General features: G+C 42.8%; 1 protein-coding gene across 1 annotated transcript; it reads right to left on the bottom strand.

The window, feature by feature from the left end:
• Nucleotides 1-3: 3 nt before the first annotated feature.
• On the bottom strand, nt 4-2,021 carry LOC119268336. The gene is made up of 3 exons (XM_037549931.1): nt 1,571-2,021; nt 931-999; nt 4-449 (listed from the first exon to the last, which is right to left on the bottom strand). Exons 1-3 carry the CDS (start codon nt 1,974-1,976, stop codon nt 283-285), a joined length of 642 nt encoding a protein of 213 aa, XP_037405828.1. The 5' UTR covers nt 1,977-2,021; the 3' UTR covers nt 4-282.
• Nucleotides 2,022-16,217: the final 14,196 nt, after the last annotated feature.

Below are 16,217 nucleotides of genomic sequence, written 5' to 3' on the forward strand. Positions count from 1 at the left end.
AGAGAAACTAAACTGCATTGTATAAATCTGTACCATGTTTGAAATGATACGATTATGTCACCGGATAACAGTTACTACTTGCGTTGTCAGGTCATCAAAACGCGCACGGAACAAACTGCACTGGTCAGGAAGAGTTCCCAGGTATACCAATATCATGCCCTGCATCACGTGGCACCTCACCGTATGCAACAAGAGGTCCAATCAAGAATGGCGCAGCATCGCGCACAAGTATTGTATCAAGAGCGAGGGCAAAGACCTTTCAAGAGCGAGGTCGAACATCCATCAGAACTGCAGCGTGATCAAGACTGCTGCTCCCAAGACCAAGGCCACAAGGAAGACCCGGCAGGCACACAAGGCATCGGATCCTGACCGATCATCCGACACAGGCGTCGTCGAGGTCGAATGCTCCTCCATCTTCGGAGTCGGGGACGCTGGTTCTGTAACGGCAGCTGCAAGGGCATACACAGCAGTTTAACTAGTGCACACCAAGTACGACCGACGATTCAAGAAAGATATTCAGGACTTGCGGTGTTCAGTCGACCAAAATGGAATGCTCAGGTGAACAAAATAGAAGGTGCAGCTGCAACCTAAAAGAGCAGTGCACGCAAAGCAGATAGTATCACAAAGACAGACTCGGTCCTGCAATTAGTAGGAACAGAACAGAGGCTGCAGAGAGTATCCGATGCAAAATTAGTTGTTCTACTATCATTTGAACCTGTACAGTTGTGGCATAGAACACGAAATGGATGGAGCACCACAAGATAAAACAAGTTCAAGTTTCATTTGGTAGGAGAGGACATATGACATGTCTGCCCAAATGCCAATTGGTTCATTCAACCGAAATCCGAAATAGCATTACTGGGCACAGATTTATGGAATCATTTTTTTTAACAAGCTATGGAATCATTAGACAAGCAGCAGAACATTTACCTGGAGAAAGTTTTGGTGCGGGAGGTGGCGATGGAGGTGTAAAATGCATCTCAGGCAGTGACTTGAGCTCTGTTTCAATTGGCAAATGGCAAATGGAGTTAGCCAGTACTACTAATACTTGCCCCCTTAATTGAATTTAATAATTGACTTTTGTGAACTCTTTGAGAGAAACCACCAAGTAACGAAGCCCTTAGCTATTTATAAATATCGCCAATATTTTGTGAAATTACTACTACTATCAAACAAGCAACCCAACAAACTGCTTAACTGAACGGTAATCATGACAAATCGCAGCAAAAACGCAGAAGTAAGTCTGGGCCACTCAGTATCTTCTCCTTAATAACAAAAGAAAAATCCCGCGGTGTTTCTCCCCCATTCCACTAGTTCAGTAATGCAAGTGCTAATATCCCTAGTAGCATTCAGAGCTCGTCAGTAATCCGCATTACAACCAACCATTACGAAAGTAGTTGTACAAGGATCATGAGAACAACAGTAGTTAGGACTTTGCAGAGTAAAATTTGCTTCGATCGGCGATCAACAACAGGAACGCGACAGCACGCGCATATGGCGCACGAGAATTGATCGAAGCATACATATTGCACGAGCATAAATAGGGAGCACGAAGGGACAGATTTCTCACCTCGGCACTTGTCGGCGAAGAGGGCCTCGGCCTCGGCGGCCGTGGCGGCGGAGGTTTTCGCGGAGGCGCAGGTGGGGAGGAGAGTGCCGAGGCGCGCGGCGTCGACGGGGAAGCCGAGGAGGAGCGGGTTGCGGAGCAGGTGGCAGAAGCATCCCTCCCCTCCGCCGCCTTCGCCGTCCCCGGAGGAAACGGCGCGCAGGAACGCCGCGCAGCAGGCGCTGGTGGGCGCGGGCGAGGGCAGGGCGGGCGGCGCCACCACCGCGACGTGCGCCAGGCACGGCGAGAAGGACACGATGGCTGCCGCGCACGGCGTCGCTGGTGGCTCCTGGGACAACGCGGCGGAGGCGGCGGGGGCGTGGAGGGCAGCGACGGCGAGGACGACGATGAGGAGGGCGGTGGGGGCCATGTCTCAGGCTCTCAGCACACCCGTCCCCACTCTCTCTCTCGTATCGGGGCGGGATGGGTGGTGAGGTGATGATGCCTGGTGGTTTTAGGGTGTGAGTGTGTAATGCTGAGGGGTTTGCAAAAGCGATCATGCCCGTCCGTTAACAAAGGCGGCGCAAAGTTGGGCACATCCGACGGCTCGTGATGATCCAGTGCCTGTCGCTAGCTGTCATCAACACTTGGTTTTTCTGCGGGCATTCGTCCGTTATCTTTTTTTCGAAGGAAAGGGGTTCCATTAACTTTTTTGCGGGATAAGAAGTTTCATTATAACTTAACCTAAATTAACACGATCCAGTTTACTACCGTCTGAGCCAGATCACTGTGGTCTTAATAATCAACAGGACACGATCGATCCTGGTACGGCCTAATGACAACCCAGGAATAAAACGAAGGGCGTGCACACTATTTTTTTCTGTACCTAATCCAAGTGTGTCAAACAAAACATGGCAAAAGAATAACAAGGATAGTTCAATTCAAATCTCCAACAATACGAATAGTCTTACATGAAAGAAGCACAAGTAGAAAATCATAACAGTAGGTAACTCTACGTTTTGCATTGCCATGAAAGCATCAACTATGTCATCTTCACATGCTTTCATGAACACATCCCGCTCAATAAATATCACCAAGCAATCATTCAAGCGGTCATCACTCATACTAGTCCTTAACTTACTTTTCGCTATATTCATGATCCAAAATACTCTTTCAACACTCGCAGTCACCATCGGTAAAATCAATATCAATTTGATGAGTAAGTAGACCAAATCATAAAGAACATGTTTCATTGTTGCAACAAGCATAATAGAGAGCTCACCAATATTACTTGCATTTCTAAACCTATCGTATTGTCTCGTATCATCAACAAAATTAGCAAGTTGAAATTATAGCCTTATCAAATATGTACTTGATATGTCCATGGGATAGAATTCGACAAGTCTCATTACCTTGATTGCATCGTCAGAAGCAAATGAATTGAGGGAATTCAAAGCCAACATGCAAATAAGTAACTCCATGTAAACCTCATCAAACCGATTGTCAAGCTCTTGAATGGTTTAATCAATGACACCAAGATACATTTCTCTTCTATAATGATCATCATTTGTTTGTACTTCATAATACCGACGTGATCTTCCATGAGGCTTATAAGTATCCTACCACAAATGAACTTCGGTGTCATTTTTGTTGCCAAATAAGGTCATCTTTGCAAGAAATTCTTCCCAACCATGAGACCTCATGTGTTGCATTCTACTATTTGCCAAACTAACAAGTGCCATTGCATTAACAATGTCTTGATCTCTCTTTTGCAAAGATTTGGACAACTCATTTGTATAGCCACGAATAACTAGCATCAAACGAAGATTGAAAACAAAAGCATGAGTAACTCAACATATTCTTGTCCACTCGCCTTTTTGTGAAGGATCTTTTCCAATAGCATCAAGTACTTCAAGGATTGTGGATACATGCTAACAATGTGCATAATGGTCTTAAAATGAGAACCCCAACTAGTATCGCCGGGTCTAGCTAGTCCCATCTCTTGATTTAGCCCACTTCCACTTTCAATCTCACCCATTTCAAGTGCTTCCAAAACCTTTTGAGCTCTAACATCTCAAAGCATGTCATGTCACTTGCAAGAAACTCCAAGAATATTAAGCAATTAAGAAACATGATCAAAGAACCACGAACATGGTTCATTTTCTTTTGCCACGGCTGTAAGAACCAATTGAAGTTGATGTGCAAAACAGTGGATGTAATAGGCAGAGGGGGACTCTTTCATGATCAATGTTTTCAACCCTTCAATCCCCCCTTTCATGTTGCTACCTTGGGGTCTACGGTTCAGAACAATAAGAAGTGCACATAACTACCATATAGGATTAGGAACTCAGATATATTGATAAAAACATAAAGGGTTTAGATCTGAAATCATGACACTCGAGCCCTAGTGACAAGCATTAAGCATAGCAAAGTCATAGCAACATGAATCTCAGAACATAGTGGATACTAAGGATCCAATCCTAACAAATTGACTCGATTACATGATAAATCTCATCCAGCTCCATCTCCGTCCAGCAAGCCTACAAATGAATTACTCACTCCATGTTGTGAGCATCATGAAATTGGCGATGAAGAAGGGTCAATGGTGGCGACGACGACGAATCCCCCTCTACGGAGCCCTGAACTGACTCCAGATCAGTCCTCCCGATGAAGAACAGGAGGTGGCGGCGACTTCGTATTGTAAAAACGTGATAAAACTTCTTCTATTATTTTTTCTCAAGAAGACGGGTACTTATGAAGGTGGAATTAGGTCAGACGGAGCCACGTGGGCCCAGGGGGCGTGCCTTGTTGCCTTGTGAGCAGCTGGTGGCTCCCCTCCAGTGGATATTTACGCCAATATTTTTATTTAATATATAAAAAATCTTCGCTAAGTTTCGTCCAATTCTGAGAACTTTTATTTCTGCACAAAAACAACACAATGATAGCTCTACTAAAAACAGCGTCGGTTCGGGTTGGTTTCATTCAAATCATGGAAATTAGAATCCAAAATAAGAGAAAAAACATATTTGGATAAGTAGATACATTGGAGACGTGTCAATGACCAACAACATGAAAGGAGCATGACTACTTGCTCTTCCACATTGGTGTGGATGCTATCTTCTAGCACCCCCCTGCTTCTGAAGGTCTCCACAAGCCTAACAAACTATTTTCATTCGAAGCATTGATACGTCCATTTTGCATCATGTTTACCTATTGTCATTTATAATGTTTTTATGCATAATAGTGCTTTTTGGAGTAATTCTAATGCCTTTCCTCTCATAATATGCAAGGTTCACACAAAGAGGGAGAACTCCGGCAGCTGGAAATCTGGACCTGAAAAAGCTACGTTAGGCTACCTATTCTGCACAACTCCAAATGAGCTGAAACTTCATGAGGAATTTTTATGGAATAAATAATAAATAGCGGAGCAAATAACTACCGGAGGGGGGCCACCTGGTGAGCACAAGACACCAGGGCGCGCCAGGCCCCCCAAACGTGCTCTGGTGGGTTGTGCTCAGCCCAGCCCACCTCTGGTGCCCATCTTCTGGCATATAAGTCAATTTGACCTAGAAAAAATAAAGAGTGGGCTTTCGGGATGAAGCACCGCCGTCTCGAGGCGGAACTTGGGCAGGAGGACTTTTGCCTTCCGGCAGAGCGATTCCGCCGGGAACTTCCCTCCCGGAGGGGGAAATCATCGTCAACATCATCACCAACAACTCTCCCATCTTGGGGAGGGCAATCTCCATCAACATCTTCAACAACACCATCTCCTCTCAAACCTTAGTTCATCTCTTGTGTTCAATCTTTGTACCGGAACTATAGATTGGTACTTGTGGGTGACTAGTAGTGTTGATTACATCTTGTAGTTGATTACAATATGGTTTATTTGGTGGAAGATTATATGTTCAGATCCATTATGCTATTTAATACCCCTCTGATCTTGAGCATGAGAGTAGTTACTTTTGTTCATGAGGTCACGGGAGAAATCTTGTTACAAGTAATCATGTGAACTTGATATGTGTTCGATATTTTGATAGTATGTATGTTGTGATTCCCTTAGTGGTGTCATGTGAACGTCGACTACATGTCACTTCACCATATTTGGGCCTAAGATGCATTGTGGAGTAGTTATTAGATGATGTATTGCGAGAGTGACAGAAGCTTAAACCCTAATTTATGCGCTATTCTGTAAGGGACCGGTCGGATCAAAAAGTTTAATGCTATGGTTAGAATTTATTCTTAATACTTTTCTCGTAGTTGCGGATGCTTGTGAGGGGGTTAATAATAAGTAGGAGGTTTGTTCAAGTAAGAACAAAACCTAAGCACCAGTCCACCCACATCTCAAATTATCAAAGTAGCGAACACAAATCGAACCAACATGATCAAAGTGACTAGATGAAATTCCCGTGTACCCTCAAGAACGCTTTGTTTATCATAAGAGACCATTTGGCCTGTCCTTTGCCTCAAAAGGATTGGGCTACCTTGCTTCACTTTTGTTACCACTATCGTTACTTGCTCGTTACAAATTATCTTGCTATCAAACTACTTGTTACTCATAATTTCAGTGCTTGCAGACATTACCTTGCTAAAAACCACTTGTCATTTCCTTCTGCTCCTCGTTGGGTTCGACAGTCTTACTTATCGAAAGGACTACGATTGATCCCCTATACTTGTGGGTCATCAAGGCTATTTTCTGGTGCTGTTGCCGGGGAGTGAAGCGCTCTTGGTAAGTGGAAATTAGTAAGGAAAAATTATTACTACGTGCTGAAATTTATTGTTACTATGGAGAACAATCCTTTGAGGGGTTTGTTCGGGGTATCTTCACCTCGACCGGAACCACAATTAGTTACTCCTCAACCTACTTGTATTTTTTTCCAAGTTTATTTTTCTTTTGGATATTTTGGATTTGCACCCATTGAAGAGTTTTTTCTACTCAAATGTGTTTGTGCAAGTCAGACTATGTAGCCTTGATCATGTGACTCGTAATTGAGCATATTGGGTTAATAACCCGCCCTAATAGCGGACTCTAAGTCACCAGGATATTTTGCCTTGAGCAATCAAAATCATGATATTTCATGCCTACGGGTCAATACCCGTTTCGGATTATAATTATCAAGTATACTTTGGATTGTGCAATTGGAATCATGCGCTTATAAATCTTTGGGTTGTCGCCCTCACTGGATATGGCGATGTAAGTCAGCAATATGAGCCAATTTTACAGGTATGTTTTTAATTGTTATAAGAATATGCGAGGTTAGATAACCCGCCCTGGCTTTTAACTTTAAGTTGCCAGTATATTTTGGCTTCGATGGCCTTAATTCTAGTCTTTTCCATAATTGCATAAGACTATATTATGTTTGGGTTGTTACCCGCCCTAGCTTTTGATGTTAAGTCGCCAGGGCACATGTTGTTTAAACTTTGTGCAGGACATGCAGAGCTATGGTTTATATAAATGATTAAGTTTAAGCACATCATCAAAGATTAAAGTTGGTGTTTCAAAGGGTTACCAGTTCTTGACTTTTACAAAGATAGGACCTTGTGATGGTTTTCATACCGGATTATATTATTCAAATCTTTAATAGCCAACATGGTTGGATTTTTTATGGTTATCAATAACCAATATTATGATTGAGGTTTTCAAAGCCGCTTCAAAGCAATGGCTATTATTTATTTATCCAAGAATGCCAGCTCATAGCAGAGAGCATGGTTCAATATTGAATATGTAAGGCTTTCAACAACATCATCCGGACAATGGATATGGTTTTATTTTACAATGGAAGGATTAGTCCCGAGTCGCTGCAGACACACAACCTGGCACTTGGGGGCTACATTATTCAAATCATGATTATATCAAATAGGGAAGTCCCATGTCGCTGCAAGCATGCACCATGACACTTGGGGGCTAATGCAAGGTCATTTTTAACTCATCTTATTGAAGATCCGACTCATCATATCGTAATGCGCCGGCCCTTGGGGGCTACTAATTTCTCCTGTCAAAGGTAACCCGAAACTTGGGAGCTACATCATATGGTGTTATTTTTTGAAGTACATGTAAAGTCCTAGCTCAGTATTATCTTATTGAGCCGGCCCTTGGGGGCTACACGTTGCTGCTCAAGTCTACATGATCATATCTACAAAGTCCCTGCTCATTATTGCATAATGACCCGACACTTGGGGGCTACACATGAGAAGTACAAAATGTTTAGTTTCTGCTTGGCGACTTAAATGAACAACCCAAATTTCTCCAAAGTTGCAGTATTTATATTGAATCAAGTCTTAAGTTATCACTTTGCTCTACTCAAGACTTGGGGGCTACAGGTAATATGGATATAAGGGAGGTACACCTTTAGATTCTCAGTTTTGAGCAAACCAGCTATATTTACATAAGCAAGCACCTAGTCGCCATAAGATTGACCCCGCGTCAGCAACAATCATGACCCGACATCATTTGTTTTATAACCCGACAATTTTGGCAATCATAAATCAGCAAGATCTACATCTTCAAGCCGGCTGAAAATCAGATGAGTATTTCAAGACCAATATTTTTGTTAAACTAGAGCATTGGAAGCCGAATCAAATGAATTATTCTTTATAATATTTTTCTACAAGAGACCAATGTCAGCAAATTGACAATGAAGCTGGCCTATTGACCCAGACTTTTCATAAGAAGTGCCCAGATTTTTTGCATTGGCAAAGTTTGAACATATCTGCTAAAGGAGATTTGCTATGAGATCATGGACACATATCAAGAAGGAAATGACAAGGACTTAAGGATGGTCAGGTGTCGGTTCAGAAAAACTTTTAACCCGGAGCACAACCTGTCAAATTTGTTCTTGTGTTTATTTTTGCAGGATCAGTTTAACATGGATAAGTCCAAATTAAACTGGGGGCTATTGTCGGGGATCCCGCGGTATGACCCGGCCGGAAGTATGACTCGGCCGGACTTGGCGACTCACTAAGTGACCCGCCCGGATCTCTCCACTCACTGATGACCCGGCCGGGCTTGGTGACTCTTTGGTGACCCGGTAGGCGGGTCAGAGGAGCGACAAGACCCAGTGGCCCAGAAGGCGGCTCATGGAAGGCCGGCTCATGTTACGTTAGGCCGGCTTAAGAGGATAGGCATAAGGAATATTCCCTTACAAAGGAAGCAAGACTAGGATTCCACTTGTAATAGAATAGTCCTAATCCTACTAGGACTCCTCATGTAACCCGCCCCTCCAACTTATATAAGGAGAGGCAGGGCACCCCAAGAGGGACAAGTTTAGACAGACAATTCAATAGCTCTCGAGGGAGAGAGCACCCTTTGTAACCATGAGCATCACCATGATCAATATCAATGAAGCAAGATGTAGGCTTTTACCTCCACCGTGAGGGGCCGAACCTGGGTAAAACCTCGCATCTCTCGCCCCCTCAACCCCTCTCAAGCTACTACATAGATGCGTTGGCCTCACGACTAAGTCCTCACACTAGGACATCTACCGTGACAAAACCACGACATCACCTACTGAAAATATTGAATATGAAATTCCTTCGGGTATGATAGAACAACTGCTAGCTAATCCTTATGCAGGAGATGGAACCGAACATCCTGATATGCACTTGATATATGCGGATGAAATTTGTGAATTGTTTAAGCTTGCAGGTTTACCCGGAGATGAAGCTAAGAAGAAGTTTTTCCCTTTATCTTTGAAGGGAAAAGCATTGGCATGGTATAGGCTATGTGATGATATTGGATCTTGGAATTGGAATCGATTGAAATTGGAGTTTCACCAAAAAAATATCCTATACATCTAGTTCATCATGATCAGAATTATATATATAATTTTTGGCCTCGTGAAGGAGAAAGTATCGCTCTATCTTGGGGGAGGCTTAAGTCAATGTTATATTCATGCCCCAACCATGAGCTCTCAAGAGAAATTATTATTCAGAATTTTTATGCTTGGCTTTCTCATAATGATCGATCCATGCTCGATACTTCTTGTACTAGTTCCTTTATGAAGAAGACTATTAAATTTTGGTGGGATCTTTTGGAAAGAGTTAAACGCAACTCTGAAGATTGGGAACTCGATGAAGGTAAAGAGTCAGGTATTAAGCTTAAGTTTGATTGTGTTAAATCTTTTTATGAATACCGATGCTTTTCAAAAGTTTAGCACTAAATATGGACTTGACTCTGAGATAGTAGCTTCCTTTTGTGAATCTTTTGCTGCTCACATTGATCTCCCTAGGAAGAAGTGGTTTAAATATCACCCACCTATTAAAGAAGAAGTTAAAGAATCAGTAATAGTTAAAGATGAAACTATTATTTATAATGTTGATCCAGTTGTTCCTACTGCTTATATTGAAAAACCACCTTTCCTTGTTAGGATGAAGGAACATGCTCAAGTTTCAACTGTGGTCAATAAAAGTTATATTAGAACACCTAAACCCGCTGAACAAATCAAGGTAGAACCTAGTGTTGATATGGTTAAGGATCTCCTGGTTGAAAATATAGATGGCATGTTATTTACTTTTGTGATGAAGCTGCTAGAATTGCCAAACCCAATGAAAAAGATAAACATAGACCTGTTGTTGGCATGCCTATTGTCTCAGTTCAAATAGGAGATCACTGCTATCATGGTTTATGCGACATAGGTGCTAGCGTGAGTGCTATTCCTTTTACCCTATATCAAGAAATTATGAATGATATAGCACCCATTGAAATACAAGACATAGATGTTACTATTAAACTTTCTAATAGAGACACCACACCACTTGGGGTTGTTAGATATGTTGAAGTCTTGTGTGGGAAAATAAAATACCCTACTGATTTTCTTGTTCTTGGTTCCCCACAAAATGACTTTTGTCCAATTATCTTTGGTAGACCTTTCTTGCACACCGTTAATGCTAAAATAGATTGTGAGAAACAAACTGTCGGTGTTAGCTTTGGTGATGAGTCTCATGAGTTTAAATTTTCCAAGTTTAGTAGAAAGCATCATAAGAAAGAGTTGCCTAATAAGGATGAAATAATTGGTCTTGCTTCTATTGTTGTACCCCCTACTGATCCACTAGAACAATATTTGCTAGACCATGAAAATGATTTGCATATGTATGAAAGAAATGAAATAGACAAGATCTTCGTTGAATAACGCCCTCTGCTTAAACAAAATTTGCCTATTGAAACTCTAGGAGGTCCTCCTCCACCTAAAGGTGATCCTGTGTTTGAATTAAAATAGTTACCTGACACTTTGAAATATGCTTATCTTGATGAGAAGAAGATATATCCTGTTATTATTAGTGCTAACCTTTCAGAACATAAAGAAGAAAGATTATTGAAAGTTCTAAGGAAGCACCAAGCTGCTATTGGATATACTCTTGATGATTTAAAGGGCATTAGTCCTACTCTATGTCAGCACAAGATTGATACGGAACCTGATGCTAAACCCGTTGTTGATTACAAACGTCGATTAAATCCGAAGATGAAAGAAGCGGTAAGAACGGAAATATTAAAACTTCTGGAAGCATGTATAATCTATCCTATAGCTAATAGTAGATGGGTAAGTCCTGTTCATTGTGTCCCTAAGAAGGGAGGTATTACTGTTGTTCCTAGTGATAAGAATGAACTTATTCCACAAAGAATTGTTACAGGCTATAGAATGGTAATTGATTTTAGAAAATTAAACAAAGCTACTAGAAAAGATCATTAACCTTTGCCTTTTATTGATCAAATGCTAGAAAGATTATCTAAGCACACACATTTTTGCTTCATTGATGGATATCCTGGTTTTTCACAAACACTTGTTTCTCAACCTGATCAAGAAAAGACCACTTTTACTTGTCCTTTTGGAACTTATGCTTATAGACGTATGCCTTTTGGTTTATGCAATGCATCTGCTACCTTTCAAAGATGTATGACTGCTATATTCTATGACTTTTGTGAAAAGATCGTTGAGGTTTTCATGGATGACTTTCCTGTTTTTGTGAAGTCTTTTGATGATTGTTTAAGGAATCTTGATCGAGTTTTGTGAAGGAAATATGCCCTAGAGGCAATAATAAAGTTGTTATCTATATTTCCTTATATGATGATAAATGTTTATTATTCATGCTAGAATTGTATTAACCGGAAACTTAGTACATGTGTGAATACATAAACAAACAGAGTGTCCCTAGTATGCCTCTACTTGACTAGCTCGTTAATCAAAGATGGTTAAGTTTCCTAACCATAGACATGTGTTGTCATTTGATAAATGAGATCACATCATTAGAGAATGATGTGATGGACAAGACCCATCCGTTAGCTTAGCATAATGATCGTATAGTTTTATTGCTATTGCTTTCTTCATGACTTATACATATTCCTCTCACTATGAGATTATGCAACTCCCGAATACCGGAGGAACACTTTGTGTGCTATCAAATGTCACAACGTAACCAGGTGATTATAAAGATGCTCTACAGGTGTCTCCAATGGTGTTTGTTGAGTTGGCATAGATAAAGATTAGGATTTGTCACTCCGTGTATCAGAGAGGTATCTCTGGGCCCTCTCGGTAATGCTCATCACTATAAGCCTTGCAAGCAATGTGACTAATGAGTTAGTAGCGGGATGATGCATTACGGAACGAGTAAAGAGACTTGCCAGTAACGAGATTGAACTAGGTATGATGATACCGATGATCGAATCTTGGGCAAGTGACCTACCGATGACAAAGGGAATGACGTATGTTGTTATGCGGTTTAACCGATAAAGATCTTCGTAGAATATGTAGGAGCCAATATAAGCATCCAGGTTCCGCTATTGGTTATTGACCGGAGATGTGTGTCGGTCATGTCTACATAGTTCTCGAACCCATAGGGTCCGCACGCTTAACGTTCGATGACGATTTGTATTATGAGTTATGTGATTTGATGACTGAAGTTTGTTCAGAGTCCAAGATGAGATCACGTACATGACGAGGAGTATCAAAATGGCCGAGAGGTAAATATTCATATATAGGACGATGGTATTTGGACACCGGAAGTGTTTCGGGTGATACCGGGTCACCGGAAGGGGTTCCGGGCAACCCCCGGCTAAGATATGGGCTTAATGGGCCAAGTAAGGGAACACACCAGACCACAAGGGGCTGGTGCACCCCCTATAGGGACAGCCACGTGGGGAGAAAGGGAAAGGAGAGGAGGAAAAGGAAAGTATGAAGTAGGACTCCTACTTCCTTCCCCTCCCCTCCTTCCTTTCCCCCTTGTCCAAATATGGTAGGTGGAGGGGGGGGGGGCGAATTGGACTAGGGGCCCAAGTAGGATTCCTCCTACTTGGGCACGCCCTAGGCTGCCTCCCTCCCTCTCCCTCCTTTATATACATGGGGAGGGCACCCCTAGAACACACATCAATTGTTCCTAGCCGTGTGCGGCGCCCCCTCCACGGTTAACACCTCGGTCATATCGTCGTAGTGCTTAAGCGAAGCCCTGCGCCGGTAACTTCATCATCACCGTCACCACGCCATCATGTTGATGAAACTCTCCCTTGGCCTCAACTGGATCAAGAGTTTGAGGGACGTCACCGAGCTGAACGTGTGCAGATCGCGGAGGTGATGTACGTTCGGTACTTGGATCGGTTGGATCGTGACGACGTTCGACTACATCAACCGCGTTACTAAACGCTTCCACTTTCGGTCTACGAGGGTACATGGACACACTCTCCCTGCTCATTGCTATGATTCTCCTAGATAGCTCTTGTGTGCTCGTAGGCAAATTTTTGAAATACTACGTTCCCCAATAGTGGCATCCGAGACAGGTCTATGCGTAGATGTTATATGCACGAGTAAAACACAATGAGTTTTGGGAGATAATAGTCATACTGCTTACCAACAACATCTTACTTTGATTCTGCAATATTGTTGGATGAAGCGGCCTGGACCGACATTACATGACCGCCTTCATGAGACTGGTTCTACCGACGTGCTTCACACCCAGGTGGCTAGCGGGTGTCTATTTCTCCAACTTTAGTTGAATCGTGTTTGACTACGCTCGGTCCTTGTTGAAGGTTAAAACAACACACTTGACAAAAACTCGTTGTGGTTTTGATGTGTAGGTAAGAACGGTTCTTGCTAGAAGCCCGTAGCAGCCACGTAAAACTTGCAACAACAAAGTAGAGGACGTCTAACTTGTTTTTGCAGGGCTTGTTGTGATGTGATATGGTCAAGACGTGATGATATATAAATTTTTGTATGAGATGATCATGTTTTGTGAAAGTTATCGGCAACTGGCAGGAGCCTTATGGTTGTCGCTTTATTGCATAAGATGCAAGCGCCATATAATTGCTTTACTTTATCACTATGTGATAGCCATAGTTGCAAAAGCAATAGTTGGCGAGACGACCATGTGACGACACATTGATAAAGATCAAGATGATGGAGATCATGGTGTCATGCCGGTGACGATGGAGATCATGACAATACTTTGGAGATGGAGATCAAAGGCACAAGATGATGATGGCCATATCATGTCACATATTTTGATTGCATGTGATGCTTATCTTTTATGCATCTTATTTTTCTTAGTACGACGGTAGCATTATTAGATGACCCCTCGCTAAAATTTCAAGGTATAAGTGTTCTCCCTGAGTATGCACCGTTGCGATAGTTCTTCGTGTTGAGACACCACGTGATGATAGGGTGTGGTAAGTTCTACGTTCACATACAACGGGTGCAAGCCAGTTTTGCACATGCTGAATACTCGGGTTAAACTTGACGAGCCTAGCATATGCAGATATGGCCTCGGAACACTAAGAACAAAAGGTCAAACGTGAATCATATAGTAGATATGATCAACATAGTGATGTTCACCATTGAAAGCTACTCCATCTCACGTAATGATCAGACATGGTTTAGTTGATATGGATCACTTGATCATTTAGATGACTAGAGGGATGTCTATCTAAGTGGGAGTTCTTAAGTAATTTGATTAATTGAACTTGAATTTATCATGAACTTAGTCCTGATAGTATTTGCATATCTATGTTGTAGATCAATTGCTCGCGTATAGCTTCTCCGTTTTATTTATGACATGTTCCTAGAGAAAACTAAGTTGAAAGTTGATAGCAGCAATGATGCGGACTAGGTCCGTGATCTGAGGATTATCCTCATTGCTCACTACTGCAGGATGGTCCAAACGCGACACTATGATCAGAGACCCTTCGACGAAACTGTGTGCGATGCCATAATCACAAACGGTGGTGTAAAAAACCGTCAAAAAAGGTGCAAAACATTTGTGCTGACAGATGCATCAAACACGGTTCTGAATTTAGTTGCGTGTGCGACGTAGGGCATACGGTTCAGCTCAATTAACTGTTTGGGATGAGGAGTCACAAAAGAAATGGGCAGCCAGATGAAGGCGTGTGCGATATACAGCATACGGTTCACTCGGATGAACTGTGTGTGATTAGGCAACACAATGGAAACGGTTCAACTGAACAAGATGTGTGTGATACGCGGCAAACAGGTCCGTAATATGAAATGTGTGTGAAGACCAATAATAACACAGACGATTGCTGCTAATAAGCTGTGTGAATTGCTCTGCTACAGTAGAATAACATGTATATATAACTGAAATAAACATCAAATTACATAAGTGACTATACAAATCATTCGCACACACCTCAATAAACAATTGCATGCATTCTAAAGTAGGAGAAACGATCGTCTAGTCACTACTTCTTGTGACACTCCCGCCACTGCTATGTGGCTCGATCCCTCGTCTGGGTCAGGAAGAAGACAGTTCCTCATGTCAACGATCTGCCTGTACATCTCGTAGCTTGTGTACGTCTTCATGGTCGCGTACTTGACATGTTGTTCATCCAGTCTCTTATGACACACACTGTGCCAGGCGTTCCTATCCTTATTGCTCTCTTGCTTCATCTTCGCATAGTAGGGGTCGATGATGGCCATGGCGAGGTCAACCAGGGAGTTCAGTTTGCTTTTGTTGCTACCCCAGACCTTTTAGTGGCTTTGGATGTTGACAAGATTCAGACATTTCAAGTCTGAAACCTTGAGCGCTTTTAGATCGTTGGTGGTGTCCATCGTAGCGAAACTGTAGTTGGAGCTGTTGATAAATCTGGAGAAATGCTCGCAAGGCCTTGTGGCAAGGTGGAAGTGGTAGACGAGGACGTCATGTCGCACGCACAACTAGGCGATGACAACCTTCTGATCGTGCCCGGCACGACCGATGGTGTACTCGAGGTCGAAGCCGACCACTCAGTACTTGTCCTCGGCAAGGAACTGCTCCATAGTTTGGATGGAGCTCTCCACTGAGACCGGATCGTTCGTGTACACCACCGATAGGGCCTTCCCCCTCACGTGGTTGTCCACTACATGATGCGTGGTGAACTGCCCGCCGTTGTCGTCGTCGGCCGCTGGGAGCGCCATTGGAGCCACGGGGAGCGCCATTGGAACCGCTGGATGTCCTCTTTGTATGTGTCCTCGTGGGTGTGCTTATTGTGTCATGTGAGACAAGAGATGAAGGTAAATGGCCGCTGGAATAAAAGGGGGCCAGGCGGTGTGAATTCTCGGCGCGTCTGCATGGCAATTTTTGCAGCGGGTATCTGCATCGTCGCGCCACGCCCGGCGCAACCGCTTGCACATGAACGTGCGTGATCGTGCGCCAGCCCAAAACACTTGCAGCGCGTGTGGAGGGACGAGGGCAGAGC

This window comes from Triticum dicoccoides, chromosome 3A (assembly GCF_002162155.2).
Source record: "Triticum dicoccoides isolate Atlit2015 ecotype Zavitan chromosome 3A, WEW_v2.0, whole genome shotgun sequence".
NCBI classification, from domain to species: Eukaryota; Viridiplantae; Streptophyta; class Magnoliopsida; order Poales; family Poaceae; genus Triticum; species Triticum dicoccoides.